Source organism: Hylobates moloch, unplaced genomic scaffold (assembly GCF_009828535.3).
Source record: "Hylobates moloch isolate HMO894 unplaced genomic scaffold, HMol_V3 SCAFFOLD_21, whole genome shotgun sequence".
Classification (NCBI taxonomy): Eukaryota; Metazoa; Chordata; class Mammalia; order Primates; family Hylobatidae; genus Hylobates; species Hylobates moloch.
In genome coordinates this window covers 36,273,968-36,298,202 of record NW_026652296.1, presented here as the reverse complement: position 1 = coordinate 36,298,202, position 24,235 = coordinate 36,273,968, and the positions used below count along the sequence as shown (strand labels likewise).

At 48.9% G+C, this 24,235-nt stretch overlaps 1 protein-coding gene and 1 pseudogene across 4 annotated transcripts; one reads left to right on the top strand and one right to left on the bottom strand.

Annotated features, from left to right (window-relative positions):
- Positions 1-153: 153 nt before the first annotated feature.
- Positions 154-11,417, bottom strand: VSX1 (visual system homeobox 1). Of its 4 annotated transcripts, none has more exons than XM_032142412.3 (5): positions 10,949-11,372; positions 8,710-8,788; positions 8,097-8,220; positions 6,954-7,134; positions 154-1,274 (listed from the first exon to the last, which is right to left on the bottom strand). In XM_032142412.3, exons 1-5 carry the CDS (start codon positions 11,370-11,372, stop codon positions 1,177-1,179), a joined length of 906 nt encoding a protein of 301 aa, XP_031998303.1. In that variant the 3' UTR covers positions 154-1,176. The 4 variants fall into 4 exon arrangements, 3 of the variants coding, with proteins under 3 accessions (XP_031998303.1, XP_031998304.1, XP_031998302.1); XM_032142411.2 differs by lacking the exon at positions 154-1,274 and adding an exon at positions 4,728-5,814 and having other exon boundaries at positions 10,949-11,417; XM_032142413.3 differs by lacking the exon at positions 6,954-7,134.
- Positions 11,418-17,090: 5,673 nt separating this feature from the next.
- LOC131382197 (V-set domain-containing T-cell activation inhibitor 1-like) lies at positions 17,091-18,472 on the top strand (annotated as a pseudogene).
- The last annotated feature ends 5,763 nt before the right edge of the window (positions 18,473-24,235 follow it).

Here is a 24,235-nt window from a genome sequence, read left to right as displayed (position 1 = left end):
CTGTGTACTCGAAATCACTAAGGGGGTAGATTTTCAGTGCTCACACCACAAAAAAAACTGTATGTGAGGTAATGCTATGTTAATTAGCTGGATTTAGCCATTCCACAACGTATACACATTCCAAAACATTATGTCTTACACCATAAATATATACAATTTTTATTTGTCAATTAAAATTTAATTAATTCTTATAAAGAAAGAATGAAAAGGAGGAAGTACTTCTTAGTAGGTGATCTTCAACAGAAGAAAGTGAAAAAAAGTCCTAAAATGTCAGTATGAGACAACAGATACTGCAATGACAGGAAGGGTGGGTAACGGACAATTATGTGAACAAACACATTTCAAAGCCTGGGTTGAGATCAGGGGTCAAAGAGACAACTACGGCTGGTGACTTAGAGGGTCAGTAAGAGGAACCAGGGCAGAAAAGCACAGAAACTTCTCCACTTAAAATTTCAGGCTGCAAACTCACATGGGTGCCAAGCTGAGCACCTGGGCAGGCACAGGTCAGCCATGCTGGCCGAAGGGGATGCCCATGTGTCATTCATGATGGAAAGAGAGGAGAAGAGCAGCCAGCCTTGGGGGAACTCTTAAGTTGGAGTAGCTGGGGCAGTGGCTCACGCTGTAATCCTAGCAACACAGGAGACTGAGGTGGGAGGATCACTTCAGCCCAGGAGTTAGAGGTTGCGGTGAGCTATGATCGTGCCACTGCACTCCAGCCTGGAGACAGAGTGAGACCCTGCCCTAACACTCGGTGTCTTTTTTTTTTTCTTCAAGGCATTTTGGGTTGAAGAAGTCCAGAAAAGTCAGAACAATGCCCTGGTATGGACAGTTCCCTTTCAACAGATAATCTTGCGTACACGCAGTTCCGAGTGATAGACAAAGCCTCTTAATAAGGAGGGGCGTTTCTGTAAGAGCAGCTTTCTGCACCACTTGGACCTAGCTGTCATGACTGCAGGTTTATTCTCATCAGCTGGTAACAGATATGGGAAAGAACACACTGAACTTGGGAGACCAATGCTTTCAACTCCCAGGTTGTTGAATTCCTTGCACATCGGGGTGCAAGCTGGTAGCAGTGATCATCGAGGATGACACAGGAAAATCGGCATGCTTCCTGAGGCAGAACAATGCTACCTGAGCACTTCTCCAGAAGGACAGACTTTAGCAGCATTACAGGGTTCAGCTGAATGTCATCAGGCACCACAGCGGGGTTTGGGCAGCCTGTGTGTCTCCTGCAAAGTCCAGTGAACGGGAGCCTCCAGGAGCAGAAGTTTGCACTGGAAAACAGGGAGAGTATTTCACAACAACTCTTGTGGATATGTAGATAGAAAGAGAGAGGGGAAGGTGGGACTGAGAGAGAGCGAGAGACTGTGGTTTGGTGAACCTAGCTGAAACAGATGCACACAATTGTGAGCTTAAAATGATTGTTTTAAGCTACAGTTTGGGGATAATTGAAGGATCTTCTAAGCCAAAGCATCTGAAAACTTTATAGTTTTGCCTTTCACACATCCCACACATACACCATGTCTTTAATCCACCTGGAAGTGTTTTCCTGTAAGGTGTGAAGTACAGGTCCAGTTGTATGTTTTCCCACATGGACAGTTGTCCCAGTAACTTACCAAAAAGCCAGCCCTCCTCCGGTGTCAGCCACACCCTCTTTGTGTCCACACGTATGTGTGCTGCCTGCTCCTTTTCCTGCTGCATGGGTCCATTTGTCCCCCTGAGCCAATACTATCCTGCTGTGATGATCACAGCCTTAATCAAAGCACTGACCTGGGACAGACTCAGCCATCACCTCGTTCTTTAAGGGTGTTTTCCCGATCCTTGGCTCTGAATTTCTCATCCATTTGACAATTGGCTTAGCAGGTTCACTTCATTTCTCTGCAGCCCAGTGTCTCACCCTCTGAGAATGCAAAGAGATAATGAACTTGAACATGATTCATTGACCACAGAAAAAAATTGTGTTTTCATATATTGTTTTTATACGATTAAACCTAAGAAAAAAGCATTATTTGTTATATCTTGTCCTTCTATCATTTCTCAAAATATCACCTTAATTCATGAATGTCCTCAAGTCCTGAGGTGCTGCCTCCTGCTGCTACAGGGCAAGGAGTGTTACACTAGTTCCTATTAAGAATGTTTCCAAATTCGCCTTACTAAAATTGTAATTTTTTGAAATCTCCTTTGGGATTTTAACAGCCACATTTCAGCTGGCAAACAACTTTGAAAACTGGAAACAATTCAGTCCTGCTGTCAGTCTGTAGCCAGATTCCAATATGACGTGCTGGGGGATTTGAATGAGGGTTGAGAGGACCACGTGTAAAATCCTGCTGGCCTCTCCATTCTCAGATTGGCACTGTGAGAACCACGCAGGAGTCACTGGCAAGATGTGAACTCTTTAGCCTGAAAAATTTTCATATAATATTTTAAAAGCGTTTTTGTCTCATGTGACTTTAACCCTATATTGAGAAAGCGGTGTTAATATTTTAATAATATTAATATTTAAAATTATTTTATTTTTACATACTAATTTTACAAAACTTAGAACATATTTAAAAAGTCAAAGTATCCATTTGTCCATGATCTGAAAAACGTTATGAATATTTTAAAGAATTTTCATCTATTTTTTCATCTTTATGCACGTTTCTCGTTTTCTCTCTTAATATCACACACACACACTACTTTACCTCCTGCATAGGGATGACCTATTGGTTGGCTGGTTACCAGTCATACCCCTTTCTTTCTTCTTTGTTGAAAGGGGCCAAATTACATTAGTTAATGGGCAAAAAGAGCGGGCGCTGGCCACAACCCAGCCCCAGAGGTGAATTTTGATTGGACTAAACCAAACAAGGAATTCTGCCCACCTGGCTGGTGATGATTGGCTTAGGCCTGAGCGTGACATGCAGTGCTGACCAATGAGGAGTGAGAGAGGGTCTGCTTGCAGGTGGCGGTTTACTCCTTGGTGAAGTGTGGCCATAGGTAGTCTCCACTGCGATGTCTAGACTTCAGGAGCCTCCAGTGACCTTGCAGGGACAAGCTTGAGTCCTGGATTCCTGATGATGTTCCTGAGCGGCTCAAAGTCCTCATCTCCAGACTCTAGTCACACTGGACAGCAGTGGTCCTCTGTGGGGCGTGGCCAGTTGAGCTCCTGGTCCTTGCACAGCCAGGGAGAGAGCAGCCCGATGACACACTGCGCCCTGCTCTTAGAGCGACGTTTTGCTGTGTTCGTAGAGTTCTTCTTGAGTTGTTGTTGCAGACCATTCCAACAAGCTATTATTCCATGATTTATTTGGTTGGTCCCATATTGTCAAATAATGATAATGATAACAAACTTTCTTGTTTGATTTTTGATATTAATAGAAATGCCAATAATTACAGTAATAATAGTTAATATTTAATTTGCTCCTTCCTCAGTTACACCAGAAACTGATCCAAGTACATTGCTCATGTCATCTCATTTAATCTTCAGAAAATGAGTGTTCTGCTGTCATCCCCATTTTACAGTTGAAAAACAGAGAGATTAGAAAGGTAGTGTAACTCATCCAAGGTCACATGGCTAGAGGTGAAAAAGCCGCCTCATAGACTCTGCTCTTATATATGTATATATAAACACGTGTATGTATGTATATATTATAAAATATTAACCTGCCATATTGAAGAGAGTTCCTTATGTTAAGAAAAGATCCTTCCATTTTTACTTTAGTGCTTCTAGCCCCTTTCTCTCGTGTGACTTCCTATTTTCTCCTTTTCCTTTGTAATATTACATAGAGATTTGTCCACTACTTGCATATTTTGTATGCAGAACCAGTTGTTAAGGTTATTCATTTCATTTTCATTCTGCTTTACATATTTGTTTATTTCTATCTTTTTTCTTTTTTTAGGGTTTTTTTTTACTCAGCAAAATTTTGTCAGCATCATTCCACATTAATAAATAAGCCTTACTGTTAACAATTTTAGTGGCTGCCCATATTGTCTAAGTGTGATGTATATAAGTTGCACAGCTTACTGGTTCCCTCTCCCAAACTCAATCCTGGATAAGCTAAGGAAGAGGGATGGAAGCAACAACCGAGGAGCAAACATGAGGAAATGTGTTGAGAACTCTCTGGGAGGCAGAATCTGTGTGGCTACAGAGCCTGGAGCCAGGGCTGCTGTCTCCAAACAGGAAAGACAGAAGAACTAGAGTTCATGCCAACTGCTCATTATGAGTGCAGTCTCAGGCCTCAGTTATGATTTCTATTAGTCAGAATTAATACAAGAACATAGGGCTTATCATTTTCTGTTGCCACAGAAAGGAATTGGTGATGTTTAATTTTCCCAAGAGTATGGAACTAGGATGAGAAAAATAGGCCAAAGAGAGAGAGCTTCTGTTTTCTCACCTGCAGAGATGGGAGCACCAAGCCTAGCCCGACAGATCACTGTGCCATTTCCCAGACAAAGCCCTCACAATGAGCAGTTCCACACTTTCCTTGTACTGCCCTTCCTTCTTCATGAAGCACCACATTTTCCCATCAACTAGAAGGTATCTCTCTGGCCTCTGAACTCCAAAGAGTGAATCAGACACAGCTGCTGCCCCAGAGGAGTTGACAAAGCAACACATGGTAAGAGCTGCAGTCTGAAGAATAAAATGCGTCACATGTCCCCAGATTGAGAAGGGGTGAAGGGAGAGCATGGCTGGGATCAGAGATAGTGGAGATGTACATGTGTGTAATAGAGGGAGTGCCTTGAAAAGCAAACACACCACAAAATGTTTATTTTTAAAGAATAAATAAATGGCAAAGGAAATGCAGGAAAGGAAAGATTTACAAAATCCAAGTCACTAAAGTGCTTTGAATCACAAATTTTGAAAGACCAAAAGCCTGGTCTGACCTAAAAACACTGTTTCCAGCTATCCAACAATTGTTTAAATATGATCCCATGCTATTTTTAAAGGAAATGCAGAAACGACCAGAGTATGGCTTTCTTTGAGTTCCAATATGCATAGCCTATCAAGTGACACTCAGGAAAACACAACATTACTCCCTAACAAGAAAATTGAAATATCCAAGGCCAAGTTCAAGGTAAAGACAATATAATTCATTCATGTGTCTGTATGGAGTCTTCACTATAATGATATCAGATTCTTCTGGAGATTAAACAATTTTATATTTCCTAATTGAGAATGAGGACATGAGACCTAATCTATTCATCTAGACAGTACATTGAACCACACATCTCAAATGATGCCCAGCAGTGAAATCATTTTTGAACTTCGGATCCTCCCTGCTCAAGCTACAAAAGAGAATCAAAAGTTTTGCACCAAATTAACTGGTTAAAGTGCCATTAAGGAACCATTTACATTCTAGAATGAAATGGAATTTTCCCTAGGTCACTCATCTGTCCTGTTAAAGCAAGTGGCATCGCATTTTATCTTGACATTGTCAGAAGAAAATCAAACTGAGAGTATATGTCTTGGACCATTTTTGTCTTTTGGAAAATGCCAGTGAGGAATATGCACATTTTCAGCCTTTGACAGTGGGACCTGTGGGTCTCATATGGCTCCCACCTTCCCTGGCTGGGGCCCCTCCAGTGCCGTGGAGTTGGAGCCTCCTTGAGCACCAGCCTCAGGGTGCACTTTCTTGGTCTCCTGCCGGGCAGAGCTGGAGAGGTCGATAGCCATATCTTCCAAGCCATTCTCAGGGCTCACTTTATCCAAGCCTCTCTGTGGTCCTGACTCACTCTGGCTAGAACCTTCTTTGAAGTGGTCAGAGCCCCAGAGTCCTGCCAACTTATCTTCACTTCCTGGCTTCCTTATCATCCCCATGGATTTTTTATGCATCCCTTGCAAAAAAAAAAAAAAAAGGAAAAAAATAAAAATAAAAATTTAAATTCAGCAATGAAGTAAATTTCCTTCTTACTGTTCTCTAAATCCCACTAGAATTGTCCTTGTCAGTGCCTATCTCTGGGGCCTACAGGAGAGGCAGGTAGGTAACTCCCACCTTAGGGGTTTAAAGCAGGTGTCTGACCCCGGGTCACATCCAGCAAAGGTGTTTTGGATGACACAGTGATTGGCATTGGGCCCACTTTCCCCAAGGCTGCGGTTTCGCGGATGCCAGTAAGCGCCCTCCCCCACCTTGTGCAATTTCAGATGAGCCGGCTTGGGTCACTGCCCACAGTGCTCCCTCTAGTGTTTCAGTTCTTGAGAGCAAAGTCAAGACATATCTATGATTGGAACCTCCAGTGCCCAGGATAGGGCTGCTTGGTAGCTGTTCAAAAACTGTTCGCTGAGCAAAAAACTTCCTCCAACTAAACCTAAAATGCCTCCATGATCCTCCTAACTAATCCCCCCGTGCCCGGAGGTACTCATCTGTGACTCATTCCCACAATCTGTGATCCCTGCCTGTTGGTTTCTGGTGACGACAAACAGGGCAACAAGGGTGGAGCATCCTGCGAGTGCTGGGCCTCAGCAGCGGAGACTGTTTGAGCACCAAAAATCTAAGGGGCAGAAAAGCCACTCGGCAGGTTGTTCATGGCAGAACCAAGCCCGGGGCCAGCCCTCCTAACTCAGATGGAGGGGCTCACTGTCTCCTGGGGTCGCTGCTCAGCACTGCCCTGTTTCCTATTACTAAGTGCCCTAAATTGTATGGTTTCTAAAAATTCTAACAGCATTCAACACTTGGGAAACATATTTCATATAACGCAATGATGTCACTTCACCCTTAAATCCCAAATACATATTTAGCATGCACAGCCCGGTGAGACTTCCACACGGCCGAGACAGTCTCTGTGAAAAATGAGGCAACCATCCAGCTGCTGCAAGCTTTGTTATTAATTAAAAATAATAAGAACGGTTCTGGACCTGAATCTCAGTAAACTGACATTGCTTTGCTTTGGAAATGGCTGCCTCTGTGGGGACACCCGGGGATTCCCCCACCTCCTACAACACCTGGAGCGGTGCGCTCCCGGGGGCCCTTCCTTACCCAGGAGCCAGGGCGCGCAGGAGCCCAGCAGGCCGCCCTCGGCGGAGTTGAGCACGGAGTCGGGCAGCGGGATGCAGTGGCGTACCATGGCCCCGTACAGCCCGTACTCGGCCATCACGCTGCTGCCGCCCCAGCGCTTCTCCCTCTTGCGCCATTTGGCCCTGCGGTTTTGAAACCAGACCTGGTTGGAGGCAGGAGAAGCAGAGGGCACACAGAAGAGACAGTGAAGAGGGGCGCCTGGAGGAGCGGAGGCGGCGTCCCTGGGCTCGGAGCTTCTCTCCCGAGCATGATCCCATGCTATTTCTGAAGGAAATAGCTCCCGAGGGCCAACCAGCCGCGCTCAGGGAGCGCGCCCAGGAGCCCCCAGCGGCGCCCAAGTGCGGTCCGGACTCACGGGCATTCAACGCGGTAGGGACTCGCGTGACCACGTCCACTGAAGTTTCCATAGAGTCAGGAATGAAAAAAAACTAAAGAATCAAACTCCCTTTTCCCACATTGTGTGAAGAGGTCAACTACAGTGTTTCCTGCTTTTTCTCATTGATTGGAAAGAGTTCACTGGGGCAATGGCTCCTCCCAAGCTTAGGCTATTGGGTTGCTGGTGATATTTCTCATTAAAAACATTATATTAATAAAAGACTACTATGAAATACAGTGTAGCTGTTAAAAAAGAGTTAGTGACATATCTTCTGACAAAACCAAGAGCAAAATTCTATGTATGTATGTGAGTGTATGTACATATGCACGTAGATATGTATATGCACATACATATTCAGGGGCAGATAATATACTCCACAAAGTAGAGAAAGGTCTCCTCAGGCATTTGTGTTGATTTCTTTCAGGGTTTGAGATGGAGAGGTAGTCTCTTTTTTTTTTTTTTCATTGACATATTTTTATAGTTTCTAGTTGCAGCACACATTATCATGTGATTTTAAAGAATGATTTGATACTAAATAATAATAAAACGAAAAAGGCATGAGGGTCATAGGGACATGCTCTTGTGGTGCCTTCAGCTAAGGGACCCTCAGTTTCTATGCAAAGGGAGCGTGTTGGCTGTAGAGAAGGGACTGCTGATTGGCTCACTGAATGTGGGAATGACACATTCTCTGTGGTATCTTTGGAAAGGAGAAAAGGGACCCCAGACACCTGTATCCGGTCTTCAGGGAGCTCAGTTTTCACAGCCAGCATTTCTCGGGCATACACATCAGGGTAGTGGGCCTCGCTGAACGCCTTCTCCAGCTCTTCCAGCTGGTGAGCAGTGAAAACTGTCCTGCAAGGACCCCAAAACACACACGTGGGCACGTGTCCCCTGGGGACAGCAGCCTCCCTGGCCTTAAGGACCACCGTGTCTGCTTCCCCTGCTGTCCACACCCTAGAAGCCACTTCATGATAATGGAACACCCCACCTCTGAATGATTAGCCGAGGTAAAGTCCAGAAGTTTGATTCAAACAAAAACAGTTCTTTAGCTCTTTCTTAATGAATTCCGTCAGTTCATTCTGACAAAATCCATTTGACAGACCCACAAAATTGTCTTTAAAATGCTGCCAAAAAAAATGCTAGCAAGATTGTAGCATTTTCCCAGCCTCCTAGGAACTGCAGAATTATCTTCCCAAATGGCTTCTGTGCCCTTCCCATTGCCAACCAGGAAACCACTGAGCCTGCCATCATGCCGGGCCATAAATTCTCAGACGCAGGTGCCATAAACCTTGGGCTGTGTCCCAAGGAAAGGCAGGCAGAGGGGACTGCCTGGCCCTGTACCTGTGCCGCCGCTTCTTCCTCTTGCCCAAGGTGGGGGATGCCTTTAGGTCATTCCTGTCTTCAGACTGGCTGTCCTCATCTGCTGGCACAGAAAGAAGAAGAGGACTTTGAGGATGATCATATTATCCCCTCTATTTCCTGGATTTTACTGTGAGGATTGAAGTTATGAATCTCTTGGGTATTTGAGTAGTTTACAATATGAGCTAGCATTTTTAGTGCCTACTAGATCCCAGGCTCTGTGCTTAACACTGTCCATACATTATCTCAAGTATTCTTAATATAATAATAAAACACCAAAATGGCTATTATTATCATCCTATTTTTACAGATGAGGAAACTGAGGCACCGAATGGTTAAATAATTTGCCCAAGATCACACAGGTAGTAAATGGTGAAGTTGAGAATTCAAATCCCAGATTATCTGAAGCCAAAACTACTCAGCCACTGATTGCACTTTCTATCCCCACACTGCTTCCAAACACATCCACCCCATGCCCCTAGCCTCATCATCTTAACCTCTACACCAACATTTCCCAAAGGAAGTCCGGGGCTTGTGACATCAGAACCCTTGTCAGAACTGCATCCCTTCCCTGATGCCCCAAATCAGAATCTCTGGAGGTGGGGTCTAGGAGGCTCATTCTTGACAAGTGTGCTCAGATGATTTGTAGTTGCCCTTGAAAATTTGAGAACCACTGCACTGTGCTTTACCTTTTTATGCCTATTACATCAAAAAGTCTAGGTGGAAAAGAAGGTTAGAAGACGAAACTATTGTGAGATTCATTGCTAGAAGGCATAATTGCCTCAAAATATCTTTAAAATGAATAAAAGCAAAAATAACTAAATAATACTAGTTTTATTCACCCATCAATTAGTTCACGAGAAACCTGGCTTGGATTAAAACATTCTGTATTGGGCTGTCCAACCTGATGAGACACAAGACACATAAGGTTATTGAGCACATGAAATGTGGCCAGTAAGATCAAGACATGCTGTAAACATAAATCACTTAGTGGAGTTAGAAGACTTAGTGCTCCTAAAAAGTAAAATATTTTTGTATTGATTAGGTGTAAAATGATAATATTTGCCATCATTGTTGGGTTAAAATATAGTATTTAGATTCATTTCACTTTTAATGTGACTGTGAGAAATTTCCGTCAAACATGTAATCACATTTCATTTCTCTTGGACAGCTCTGCTCCAGACTTTCAGAAATGCTGGCAGAGTAGGATTTAGCTGCCTTTGGTTTTGTAAGAAAGAACCCATCCCATGAAAACAGTTTTTCCATTTTTAGTGACACTAATAGGGAGTTTCATTTTATCTTACGTAGAGGCTCATGAAATAAAGTCCTTTTAGAGTGGAGCAAAAACGTGCCTGCCTGTTGATCTGACATGCTTCCTTTTAGTATCAGGAGACCCAGTGTACTCTTTTTGCCTTGGCTGCCTGGATGCTCAGCTCTAGGTTCTACCACATACCTTCGCCAGTCCACCCTTTCTTGTGTAATTCTTCTCTCCCACACCCAAAACCGCTAGTTTCCTTAGCCCTTGTCCTTTATAGAATTTCATTTCTTCCTTCTCTTTCCCCGCGACCCGCCTGGATTTCTTTGGGGAATGGGTAGGCCGGGAACACATCTCTAGGCGTAACTACAATGAATCCCCAAAGTTGCTTCTTTCTCCTGCCTAGCGGACTGGGAGGACGCTGCACCGGGAGAGGAGCGCAGTACCCGGGACTCTCTTTTCAGCACCCCGAGGGGCGGACAGTTCCAGGGCTCGAGGCCCAGTGCTCTTCAAGGACCCGTCAATCATTCGATCATTTCCGCCCGCGTTTCCACCTGGTACCTTGTTCGGTGCTGCTGGTGAACAACACAGGCCTGGGCCTTCCCGACCGACGCAGCTGCCAGAGGCCGAGACTGGCGCCTGGCGCTGGGGGGAAAAAAGGCCCTCTGGAGATGGTTGTTGAAGACCCCAGGGTCTCATCAAAGGGTTCCACCCGGAACCAGGTGGTGGCGGTCCCACATCGCTGAGGGAACAGGACCCCGGATGAGAGGCAGGGATTTGGGATGCAGCAAGGGGCAGGCGGTGCAGCTCCGCGAATGCCCCTCCCGGGACGGGGCCTCGCTCTGGGCTCCTCGCTTAGATCTGGGCCGCTGGGGCCAGGGGCGCGGTGGGGCAATGGTCTGTGACCCCTGCGCGGCTCAGAGCCTAGGGGACCGGGACAGGAGCGGAAAGCGCGGGCCTGATTACCGGACGTCGAGACGCTCTCGCTGCGCTTCTGGCGGCCGAGCGCAGGCGGCGGACGGCTGAGAGCCTGCGGGGCAGTGGGCTCGGGGTCCCTGGGCGGCAGGAACGGCACGTCCGCTAGGAGCAGGCAGGGCGCTCGAGCGGCCGCCGGCGTCTGCGTGCCGAAGCCACAGAGGAGGCCGAGTCCCAGCGGGAGGGCCCCACGCGCCAGGCTGGAACCGTCAAGCCCCGGGCCTGGGCACGGCGCGGCCGCCGGACCCTCGCAGCCGGATCCCTGTCCTGGGCCGGCGGGCGCCGGCAGCTCGGCCTCCAAGCCCAGCAGGTCCGTGATGGCGAAGCCCCGGGGGCGCGAGCCCCTGGGGGAACCGCCAGGCACCAGCGCCCTGCTGCTAATGCGCCCGTCGGAAAGCGCGTCCCGACCGGTCATGGTTCCTTAGCAAGCAAGGCGCGATCCTCTCTGGATCCCGTTTGCGGAGGGCCCAGCTTAGAGGAAGCTTTATAGGATTGGGCTGCCGGTCGGGCGCGGGAGGCCTGAAGGGCTCCAGTCAGCTGGGCGGGGGCGCGTCGCAGTTCCGGACCTCGCGAGATGGGGACGCCACCAGTTTCCCTCCCCTCGGTTACCGCCCACCCAGCTGCAGTCCCCTCAGTCACCTCCTTCTCCTCTCTTCTCTCCAGCCCACCCCACCCCCATTCTAGGAGGGAGGGGAGGAAAGAAGGTAAGGGACAATGACTCCGCTGTCTGCCTGTCCCTCGAAAAGTCGCAAGTTCTGCATCCTGACGTGGTCTTCTCCTTCCTTCCAGACTCTCTGGGTGGAGGCCCCACTCCCAGCTGCCCTGAAGCTTCTCTGATGCGACCCAACTGCCTATTAAGACCTAGGACCCCATTCCCAACCACACCCCGATGGCTACCACCTATATGTCCCCAGCCAGCCCTCCACCTCCGCCGCCGGTGCCACGAAGGCCTTCCTGTAAGAAGGCCTTCTCTGAAAATCCCCAAGGGGAAAGGAATGAAAACCGTGTATTTAATCCATGGTCATTCTACCTCCATCCAAATCCACCCCCAGGTCCATCTCCAACACTCCACGGGCTGGACTGTAGGGGGTGGCAGACTCACACGAGCTGGGGAAAGGGAGAGAAGCAGAGACAGGAGTGGACTGCCCGGGGCTGAGACGGGCAGGGTACCAGGTTTAACCAACAAAACACGGTAGGCTCAATGAAATGTGATTTCAGATAAAAAAGGAGGGCTTTTTTTTTTTTTTTTTTTTTTTTTGGTGGGAGTATGTATCAGTATTTTATCCAGCAACCCTAAATTGGGGAGGAGTGGAGTGAGGTAAATTGGAATAAAATAGATTCTGTCTACTGGAAAGCACACCTTTTCATCGGGGCTTACAATTTATTGTCCGATTTCACGATTATTCAAGGAAAGCCTGATTCTTAATAAAGCCTGATTCTTTGAATAATCAGTGAAACTTTCATATTCGCTAAAGTTGGCCCCAAAGCACGTGGTTAAGTCACTCCTGGTTCGCGCTTTGAACCCAACCAGCCCTCCTCGCTCGGAGCCCTGAGTCCCCCCTTCCCAATCCCAGAACCCCGGAAGCAGATCTCCTCAGTCCCACTCCCTGAGGGTCCTACAGTCCGAGGTCCCGCAGCAAGGGAGGAGCAAACGCCTGAGCTCTGCGGGAACCCAGCGCGGTTGCCTGCGCGCACGCAGGGACCGAAGCCTGAGCCTGGGCCCTGCAAAGTGGGTCTCCCACTCGCTGCGCGTTCGAGTGGGGCCTCCGCTAAACATGCAGATTAAACAAGGGGCTTCCGATAAGGATAATTACAGGAGGCTGCGCATTGACTTTCCATTACTAAAGGAAGACCCAAATCTCCCCTTGCAAGCTGTTCCCGGGATTACCAAAACAATCACTTTCCTTTGAGTTAATTGTCTTTTGAACCGCTCCAGCTCGGGGGAGAACGCTTTAGACGCCGGCGTTGTTTTCGGCTCCGCGAGGAATTTTCCCCCAGATTTACCTCTGGGTTTAGGGAAGGCGTTGGGCACTTGGGACTGCGTAGTCGTTTGTAAATCCGAATTTGGGGTCGCAGTTAAGGGAGATACCTACGCTTCCACATAGTTTGTAGCCCGAGACCGGTCAGGCAGGCAGGGTAGTCGATTCTAAGGTGGCCCGACCGGGGTCGCCCGCGAGTGGAAAGCCTAAGGGGCGCGGGCGGACGCGGGCGCCGCGCCTGCAGCCCTGGGTGCCGACCAAGTGGCCTCACCTTGGACAGGTCTTGGGGTCTCCCTCCCCTAGGTCTCCCTGGAAGGTAGGCGATCACGGGAGTGACAGACCCCGAGTAGATAGCCAGTGATCCAAAGACACCAAAAGACCAGACGGTAGGAGCCCAGCCTCAGACACTCTCTGTGGTGACCGCGGCGCAGTGCCAAGAACACCCCGGCTTCCAAATCCTCGGGAAGGATCGTCTTAAACTCATTTTGCAGGTGAGAGCAACTGGGACTTATTAACCCAGTCACATCGGACACAGAGACGTGGCGAGGGCGACACAGAGCAAGAGACTCAATCAAGGGCCCCTGTTGGAGCTCTAAGGGGACTCAGAGATGCAGAAGGAACGAACTTCTAAGGGGTCTTGCAATTCCTGGACTGGGGCGTTCCTAACGCATCCCGGGACCCCAATGCCAGGGAGGGGCCTGCAGGACCCCAGCGGTGGGCGAGTTGGGTCCTGGGTCACCTTGTGTTTCGCAGCGTGGCGGTGGCAGGAGCGCAGCGCGGGAGGACACTTTCATAGCCTCCTACAGTGAGAAACGCCCCCACCCGATGCTGCGCTAATCTGTGTCCCCGCTGCTGCCGGGGCCCTGGGATCCACTTGAGCGCCCTACGTGGTGGGGATCCACTCAGAGCCCAGCGTCAAGTTATACGGGCGCTTCGCTCAGCGTCAGCCAGGACCAGAGAAGGGCTTCTTGCCGTTTAGGAGACGTCTGCAAGAGATAAAGAGCTAGCCCACGATCCACCCACAATCCTCGTGTCCCCGGGGTGCCCTCGCAGTTGCCAAACCTACGTGCCGCGTTTAGGAGACGCCTCCGCGTCCTGGCGGCCAAAAAGAATGGGCTTCTTCTAGCTTCCCCCTCCCGGATACCACTTGCAAATCTATTGCCAGAGGCGCAGCCCCCGCGAGCGTTCCCGCCCCGGGCGGCCCCCAGTAGTCGTTTTGGGTCCCTAAATCCGTTGAGGGTTCCAAATCTGTCTTCATCAGCCAGGATTACCCGGGATTTAACTAATCAACAAAGGTTTCTCCGCTCATTATTTTCTAGGGAAGATCTCCAGCCCCTCTGTCGCCGACTGCGAATGTGCCTTGGCAGCGCCAGGCTGAGGTTGGACCTGCTGTGGGTGGCTCAGCAGACACCCCTCTTGGGCTTCTCAGAGCCGCAGCTGGCCAGGCTGGCGGGATAAAGTGCTCAGACACAATGGGTGGGATGCCCGGAGAAGGTGAAACGGATCGCCCTTTGAGTCTGCAAAAATGACCCCCACGGCTCTGTTCTTCTGATTTTCCTCCCACCTCTGGCTGCTCCGTCTCGGATGCTTTTGTGTCTTCAGTTAAAAGTTGTAGCAGAGGCTGTTTGGCCCTGCCCACCTCCAGCCTGACCCCTCCAACTGCACGCCTGCCCAGCCTCCAGTGCCCGCCACATCTTTACCTGGGGACTTTTCCCGACCTTCAGAGCTCACTCTGCCCACTAGCCAAAGGTGCCGATAATTAACACGTGGAGAACTACTAGACCAAACACTGACGGGAATTGCGGTGTAAGCACCCCCCCACACACACACACACACCCCTGCACAGAGTGACTCTTAGAGGTGCCTTCTACTCCGCCTCCCAGAGATCCTAGCAGGAGGAGCTTTAGTTACTTGCTGATGATTGCATTCCATTTTGCCTCCTATCTAAATGCTGTTGTGCCTACCCAGACCCCCTTTCCAGAACTGTCGCACCTTCTTCCAGCTGTTGTGAGTGTGGGGCCCTCGAATAGGAAGAATTGCCCTCGGCTGACAAAGGCCCCTTAATCCAGAGCCCCCCACACCCTGACAGACACACGCACTGTGTCATCAACTGACAGAGGGATGGTAGGAGGCCTCTCCTCTTGTTTCAAAGGACAGCTCTGCAGAGGCGCTTCTGCTACAAGCCCCTCTCCCTTCATGGATCAGACCAAGTCAGCTCCTTGCTCAGCTTGTTCCCACCCCATCTTAGCCCCTCATTCCTGAGACCTTGTCTCAATATCTCTCAGGCACCCAGACCCTGTCCCTGGCTCTGCTTCTAGCCACCTGAGCTCAGACACTTCCTGTCTCCATCTCGCTTTTACCTGGGTGTTCCTGGAATGCTCAGCTCAAAGTCTACAGAGCCCTTCTTTCTCCTCAGGTGGAACCCCATGGGGCAATCACCATCTCCCTGCCCAGACCTCCAGAATCTTCTCCAATCTGGACCCCACTCTCGAAGCCCAGGCTGTTGTCTCAATGTACTCCTGCATGTCTGAACCAGTCTCCCGGGGCACTGAAATGCAGCACACCCAGAGCTGAACACAGCAGCCTCCCCTGCAGCCTGCACCTCCCCAGGTCTCCTCTTCCTCCACCCCGGGGCCCACACAGAATTGAATGTCGTCCTCAGCCCCTCACTCTCCCCACAGGCTCTCCTCCCACGACTGAAAGTGATGACGATGGCCAACCTCTCTTGGCTTCTCACTGGGGGGCAGCTATTATTATAAACACCTTATCACAATGGCCACATTTCATCCTGACCAGAGCTCTATGGGTAGATAATATTATTGTCCAGATGCTTCAGATGAGGAAGTGAAAATTTCAAGTGATTGAATAATTGCATAAATTGCCCAAGGTCACTCACTATCCAGTAGCAAAGACAGGATTTGAATACAAGCAATGTGAGCTCATGGCCTAACTCTGACTGTGGGTGACTTGCTGCCCTGCATCCCTCTTCAAACCCTCTCAAAGTGGCATCTTCTCTCCTTTGCCTGCTCTGATTTGACTGTGTGCCCTGAAGTTCGTGTGTTGCACCTTAATCGCCAATGCAACAGTGTTGAGAGGTGGAGGCTTTAGGGAGTGATTAGGTAAGGAGGGCTCTGCCCTGAGGAGCGGATCAATACCATTGTTGCAGGAGTGGGTTAGTTATTGTGGGAATGGGTTAGTTATCGTGAGAGTGGGTTAGTGACCATGGGAGTGGGCACATGAGTTTGGCCCCTTCCCACCCCCTCTTCTGCTCTTCCTCTCTCACCATGTGACACCTTCCACCATGTGATGTGGCAGCAAGAAGGCCCTCACCTGATGTGGTCCCTTGACCTTGAACTTCTTCCCATTCTCCAAACCATGAGCCAAATAAACCTCTATTGTTTATGAATTACGCAGTCTGTGGTATTCTGTTACCGCAGCACAGAACAGACCATGACACCACCCATTGCCACAGGATGGCTCAGACCAATTGCTCACTTGCTGGAGTGGAATTTATTTTTTAGTCTAGGGCTACTCAGTATACAAATGAGTTTCAGAGTGCCCTAAAGAGGTGGCTTCTGAAAAAAAAAAGAAGAAGAAGAAGAAAAAAAAAAAAACAGCAGGTAAAGTCCTCCTTGTCCCACTCCTTGGCAGTTCTGTGACCTTGACCCAGGAAAAAAAGGAGAGGGAGGGTTTTCTGCAGCAGCAATGGTGGGTGTCCCGTGGCTACCCTGCATGCTATGGCACACTCACTGCTGTGCCCTGTGGTGATTTGGTCTTGTTCCCAGGTGCCTGGGCTGCACATCCCTGCCCTTCCTCTCCAGCTGTCCATCAGTCTGGGGAGGGGGGTGTATGGGGGAGAAATAATGCCATTCAGTAAGGCAATTTTCTGTGTAAATTGGCTGGATGACATTTCTGTGGTTTGCATCCAATAACCCTGTCTAGGGTGTATGGCCAGGGCTCTGCCCTCTGGAATCTCCTCCTACCTCCTTCATGCCCCTCCTCATACCCCACCACTGCCATCTTTATTCCACAGCCACAGTGATCCTTGCCTGAGCACAGCCTATTGCTCCCTACTGCAGATTCCTCAATGGCTTCCCCTTGCCACCTGGGTAATGCTAACTCCTAACTCCTTCCTGCTAGTGACTGAAGAAGCGATGGTATCACATGCCCAGGTAGTCAGTGAACAAGTGGGCTCTTGAGAGTCAGCAATGTGGTATATCCTATAAAACCAACCCAGGGTGCTGGGATCACGGCTGTCCATCCTCTCATCAGCTCCATGAGAGCACCAGCCCCCGAGTTCCCTTTCTTGGCTGGATGTTCTGATTACTATTTTAAGGTAACACATTATCCCAAAGCTTAGCTACTTAAAATAAACCATTTCATTTTGGTCACAGTTTTGTGGCTCAAAAATCTGGGGAGAGCTCAGCAAGCCGTTATCACTTAGAGCCCTCCTGTGGTTGCTGTCTGTGGTGGCAGTCATCTGAGGGCTCAACGGGGCTGGGCTGGGTGCTCAAGGCAGCCCGCTCACATGGCCCAGGCTGATAGGCCTCGTGGGCTCTCGGGGAGTTGGGAGCATCCCACAAGAACCAGGCAGATGCTGCACGGCCTTTGCTGGCCCTTCCGCAGAAGTCAGAGCATTACTTCCATCACGCTCAATCAGCAAGGCCATAGTGTGAATTTTCGGGGAGTGGCACTTTTGCTTTCACGGGCCCCTTCTTCCATAAAAATATTTGAAGTTATATTTTGTGCCTATGTTGGCATAAAGGTGAATATAATCCAGTCTAGATTCATTATTGTATATTCTTTATTATTGTACTCATTTTTCCCTCTGATTTTAAAATATATTCAAGGGCATTAGAAGCATAGGCCCTGGGCACTGTACCCAGGGCATTAGTGTGCACTGGCCCTGCTGACTGGTCTAAGCAGCCACAAGCCACCAGATTCAAGGACGGGACACAGATTCAAGGTGGGACACAGGACCCAGGCCTGACGGCAGTGCTTGCTGATCAAGTGATAGTTGGCAATGCCTCTCTGCAGCTGAAAAACATACAACTCACAGATGCTGGTACCTACAAATGTTATATCATCACTTCTAAAGGCAAGGGGAATGCTAACCTTGAGTATAAAATGAGCCTTCAGCATGCCAGAGGTGAAAGTAGACTATAATGCCAGCTCAGAGACCTCGCAATGTGAGGCTCCCTGATGGTTCCCCGAGCCCACAGTGGTCTGAAGAGCCCTAGTTGACCAGGGAGCCAAATTCTCAGAAGTCTCCAATACCACCTTTGAGCTGAACTCTGAGGATGTGACCATGAAGGTTTTGTCTGTGCTCTACAATGTTACGATCAACAACACATACTCCTGTATGATTGAAAATGACATTGCCAAAGCAACAGGGGATATCAAAGGACAGAATCTGAGATCAAAAGGCGGAGTCACCTACAGCTGCTGAACTCAAAGGCTTCTCTGTGTGTCTCTTCTTTTTTTTGCCATCAGCTGGGCACTTCTGCTTCTCGCCCCTTACCTGATGCTAAAATAATGTGACTCGGCCACAAAAAAATCATGCAAACTCATTGTAACAACAGGGATCTACAGAACTATTTTGCCACCAAATATGACCTAGTTTTATATTTCTGGGAGGAAATGAATTCATATCTAGAAGTCTGGAGTGAGCAAACAAGAACAAGAAACAAAAAGAAGCCAAAAGCAGACAGTTCCAATATGAACAAGATAAATCTATCTTCAAAGACATATTAGAAGTTGGGAAAATAATTCATCTGAACTAGACAAGTGTGTTAAGAGTAATAAGTAAAATGCATGTAGAGACAAGTGCATCCCCAGATCTCAGGGACCTCCCCCTGCCTATCAACAGGGGAGTGAGAAGAGAGGATAGTGCGTGTCCTTTGTCTCTGAAATTTTACTTATATGTGCTGCAATGTTGCTCTAAGGAAGCTCCCAGAAAGTATCTATCCCAATATATCCCATCTTATATTCCACAAATTAAGCTGTAGTGTACATTCTAAGATGCTGCTAATTGACTGCCACTTTGCAACTCAGGGACGGCTGCATTTTAGTAATGGATCAAGCGATTCACTTTTTATGATGCTTCCAAAGGTGCCTCAGTTTCTCTTCCCAACTGAAAAATGCCAAAGATAAGAAAAATGATCATAATTTTAGCATAAACAAACCAGTCTGTGACACCGATTTTATAAGTAAACTGAGCACCATCTTTTCAAACAAATGCGCGTTTATTTCTCAGATGATGTTCATCCGTGAATGGTCCAGGGAAGGACCTTTCACCATGACTATGTGGCATTATGTCATCACAAGCTCTGAGGCTTCTCCTTTCCATCCTGCGTAGATAGCTATGACCTCAGTTTTCAATAGCATCTAGAGCAGTGAGACTCAACTGGGGTGATTTTCGCCCCCATCCCTGGGGGAATGTCTGAAGACAATTTTGGTTGCCACAATGAGGGAGTGGAGGAGGAGACAGTGCTACTAGCATCTAGTGGGTAGAGGCCAGGGATGCTGCTCAACCTCCTACCGTGTACAGGACATCTCCCCATTACAATTACCCAGTCCCAAGGGTCAACTCTGTCAGGGCTAAGAAACCCTGATTTAGAGTAGAAAAGGGCCTAAAAAGAGGGAAACAAACAAGTCTGTCTGCTTCCTCACATTAGTCATTGGCAAATAAGCATTCTGTCTCTTTGGCTGCTGCCTCAGCACAGAGAGCCAAAACTGTCGGACACCAGGATAACATCTCTCAGAGAACAGAGTTGACAAGGCCTGCGGGAAATGCCTGATGGGATTATCTTCAGCTTGTTGCGCTTCTAAGTTCCTTTCCCTTCATTCTACCCTATAAGCCAAGTTCTGTAAGAGAGCTGCCTGAGTTCTACCTCAGGTTTTCTTACTCTGAATTTAGATCTCCAGACCCTGCCTGGCCACAGTTCAAATTAAGGCAACAAACATACACCTTCCATGAAGCACACAGAGACTTTTGAAAGCAGGGACAATGACTGTTTGAATTGAGGCCTTGAGGAATGAGGCTTTGATGGAAAAGAATGCTTTGTTTCCAGCCCCCTTCCCACACTTTTTGTGTCTTAACCACTGCCTTCCTGGCCCTTGGAGCCACCGTGTCTGTATTACATTTTGTTATAGAAAACTGATTTTAGAGTTCTGATCGTTCAAGAGAATGATTAAATATACATTTCCTAAAATAAAAGGACACATATATTTTATTTAGCATTTCTAGAGAAAGTTTTCAGTTTAACCAGTTCACAAATACTATTAAAAATGGAAATCAAATACTCTCCTTCAGATAAAATTTTCAGGGTTCTGGTCGCAAGCATCAAAACCAACTGTCACTGATTTAGGCAAAAGGGGAATTTATTGGCTTGTGGAATGGCCTGTTAGTCAATTTGCATTGCTGCAAAGGAATATCTGAGACTGGGTAATTTATAAAGAAATGAAGTATCTTGTTTTGTTTTGTTGTTGTTTTTTGTTTTTGTTTTGTTTTGTTTTTTGAGACATAGTCTTGCTCCGTCACCCAGGCTGGAGTGCAGTGGCATGATCTCGGCTCACTGCAACCTCCACCTCCCAGGTTCAAGCAATTCTTCTGCCTCAGCCTCCCAAGTAACCGGGATTACAGGCACCCACCACTAAACCCAGCTAAATTTTTTTTGTGTATATTTAGTAGAGATGGGGTTTCTCCATGTTGGCCAGCCTGGTCTCGAACTCCTGACCTCAGGTGATCCACCTGCCTTAGCCTCCCAAAGTGCTGGGATTGCAGGCATGAGCCACCGTTCCTGGTGAAGAAATGTGTTTTATTTGGCTCTTGATTCTTCAGGCTGAACAAGCATGGCACAGGCATCCGCTCGGCTTCTGGTGGGGCCTCAAGAAGCTTTTAGTCACAGTAGAAGGGGAAGCAGGAGCCAGTGTATCATAAGGTGAGATAGGGAGCAAGAGAGAGAGGGAGGGGATGCCAGCTTCTTTTAAACAACTAGATCCCATGTGAACTCATAGAGAACTCACTCATCACCAGGAGGCGAACACCAAGCCATCCATGAGGCATCCCCACCATAACCCAAACACCTCCCACTAGGCTCCACCTCCAACACCAGAGATCCCATTTCAACAGGAGATTTGGAGGGGACAAAACATCCAATCTATGTCAAATGGGACCCCATATGTGATAACTGAGAAGAGATCATAGTGCAGCTGGACCTGCAGAAACAATTGTGGGGAGCCCCCCTCCTTTGGCTCCATGTTTAGGGGCCACAGGCTCTGCCTCACTGAAGCATGTTCTGTGCCACCCTGCAGAGCAATGCCCCACATGGGCTCTGTGCCCAGGAAAGACACTGTTGGGGCCACACACCCGCCCCATGGGCCCTCTGGAGGGAGGGAGCATTTGGAGGAAGAGACAGCCACTGCAGGCACAGAGTGTATTGTGTCTACACTTTCACCTCTTTTCTACCTCCTGTGCATTGTGATGAAACTGTCCTGGGGAGAGAAGGAAAGGAGATGGATTTGGCCAGAGCTCTGTGGTCACAGCACATTGGAGGAGTGCAGGAGGCTGTAAAGTCAAAGGCAGAGAGGCTAGTCTGCCCACAAAACGAGAGGCCCTGGCACTGGAGCTCAGGAGCTAGAGGTGCTGACCACTTCTTGACAGAGCAGGAGTTTCACCATCTTGGACAAGCACTGTCATTTGAAAGTTCACCTTAATCAAAAACCACCTAAATCCAAAGGGCATCAGCCTAAAGGCTAAGGTCAACAGGACCATAAACCACAAATAACATCTCTGATCAGAAACATTCCAAACTCCTCCCTGACCAGAGATATGCTAGCCCCAAGATAAGCCCCCTCTGGCCGGGAAGATGTCAGCCCCAAGGTAACAGACAGTCGGACCCCACCATAAACTTCTCCCCACACAGAAACATTCCAAGCTTGTAATAAGCCCCCTCACCCTAAAACCAATATATACTCGTAGTCTGTAAGAGAAAGCACTCCTGACCGAAATCAGCCAGAAGACCCTCTCGGATTTTTTTCTTAAATAAACCTGTCTTTAACTGTTAAACTGTGTTTCGTGTTTCTTTCCTCTTTAACTTTTACACTTCTCTTCTAGATTTGCTCCCCAGAGAGGCGGGCTGGGATGCCCAGGGTGGTACGGGGGTAGGACACCTCTATCAGTAGTTCTACCGAGACACCATGAAAGCAGGGTGTGTCCCCAAAGAGAAATGCAGGTGGCCCCAAAAGAAAGAGGAAGGATTGCTGGGTAGGCAGAGATGGCAGATGGGGTGTCAGAAGGATAGGGCCACTGCCAGGGCCAGGGCCAGGGCCAGGAATTAGGCAAGAGAAGGAATCTCTCTCCCGGTATAAAACTAGACAATGCTGTGTCCACATCACATGGTGAGACCTGTTCAAAAGAACTAATGGGGAAATAGCCTGGAGCTCTCCTAGAGGACAATGAACCTGAATCAGAGTTAGGAAAGGGCCAGAGCACAACTTTCCCCAATCCCAAGGCATAGGACAGAGCCCAGCCTCCTCCTTCCCCAGTGATGAGGCCAGAGGTCAGCCTCTTCTTTCCCCAGCCACAGGGCCAGAGCCCAGCCTCCTCCTTCCCTAGCCACAGGACCAGAGCCCAGCCTCATCCTTCCCCGGCCATGGGGCCAGAGCCCAGCCTCTTCCTTCTTCAGTACCCGGGCCAGAGCCTAGCGTCCTTTTTCTCCAGTGATGAGCCCAGAGCCCAGCCTCCTCCTTCCCCAGCGGTGGGGCCAGAGCCCAGCCTCCTCCTTCCCCAGAGATGAGGCCATAGCCCAGCCTCCTCCTTCCCCAACAGCAGGGCTGGGGAATTGCCCCAGGCCACCCACCTCAGAGTCAGCAAAGTCTGAGCAAATATCTCCTTTGCATCCAGCGGATACTGGAGGTTGGCAAGACCCAGAGAGGAGTACCTCTGTCACCTGGGGGACTGGGGAGGGTGGAGGGAATGGGAAATGGGGGGCTGTTGAGAGAGGAGGTCTGCTCAGGACCCCCTCCTCTGTCCTTTCCAACACACACGGTTTTCCTGAGGCCCTTCGACTCCTGGGTGAAGAATTTCATACCCTCATGGGACATGGGCCAGGGGAGCATTTGGGGAGCACTTGTGTGGGGGTGGGGCTCAGGCACAAATGGGGTTAGAAGGGCATGGGCCTGTGGACTGTCCAGGGCCTCGTGGGTCAGGAAGACCACCGGCATGAAGACCCTCCAGGCTCAAGACTAAAAGCCATTCCCTGCAGGGCTCAGCTGGAAACTAAGGAGCCCCATTGCTGCCCTCCATGGTCCCCCATTGTAACAGCTGCTGCTCACTCGGTAACCAGGAGAGCACAGGCAAGGGGGGACTCAGCAAGAGGAGCCGGGGGCTGGGGAGGACCCATCTCCGACATTCTGAGCTCCTGCTACCACATGGCTGACAGCTGTGCTGCACCTATAGGCTCCACCACTCCCTTGAACCCTTGCCTGCTGCCCTCCTTCCCCTCCACAGCCAGGCTGCCCACTGCATCTGCAGCCCCATAGCAGGTGGCCTCATCCTGGTGGGTGAGACCAGGGCTCAGAGAGGCTTGGTGCTTCCTACAGTCATAAGGTGAGTGGGGCCTGGCTGTCTCCATCCTGAGGCTGTGTTCTCTCTGTGACACTCAGCTCCTCCCACTCCCCATCTGAGGATTAGTCATCAGTAGGGCCACCTTCAGCTTCTCCTGAGTCCCAATAGGAGGGAGCCCAGAAGTAATGTGATGTTGTTGTTTAAGCCACTGTTGTCTGGAATGGCTTTTGACGTAGCAATACGTCACTGAAAGAGTTCACGTTTTAAATAGTCACAAAGAATATTCCCAGCACACTGTCCATATGAAGAGCTTTAAGTGAAATTATTAGAGTGCTATTTTTAAATAAAAGGCAATTTGATGCCCACCATCATCCACTTTAGAAAATGCATTAACAAATATTTCCTGGAGAAGTTCCAAGATGGCCAAATAGGAACAGCTCCAGTCTACAGCTCCCAGCGTGAGAGATGCAGAAGACAGGTGATTTCTTCATTTCCAATTGAGGTACCAGGTTCATCTCACTGGGGCTAGTCAGACAGTGGGTGCCGGACAGTGGGTACAGCCCACAGAGCATGAGCCAAAGGAGGGCAAGGCATCACCTCACCCAGGAAGCGCAAGGGGTTGGGAAATTCCCTCTCCTAGCCAAAGGAGGCCATGACAGATGGCACCTGGAAACTTGGGTCACTCCCACCCTAATACTGCACTTTTCCAATGGTCTTAGCAAACGGCAC

Bases quoted from the DNA above. Each gene is read 5' to 3' on its own strand.
- VSX1 (XM_032142411.2), bottom strand. From the start codon at position 11,372: ATGACCGGTCGGGACGCGCTTTCCGACGGGCGCATTAGCAGCAGGGCG. The intron at 8,789-10,948 runs GTAATCAGGCCC...CTGTGCCAGCAG, and splicing joins CGAGAGCGTCTCGACGTCCG to ATGAGGACAGCCAGTCTGAA. The intron at 5,815-6,953 runs GTAAGGAAGGGC...TTTTTTTGCAAG, and splicing joins CTGCGCGCCCTGGCTCCTGG to GGATGCATAAAAAATCCATG.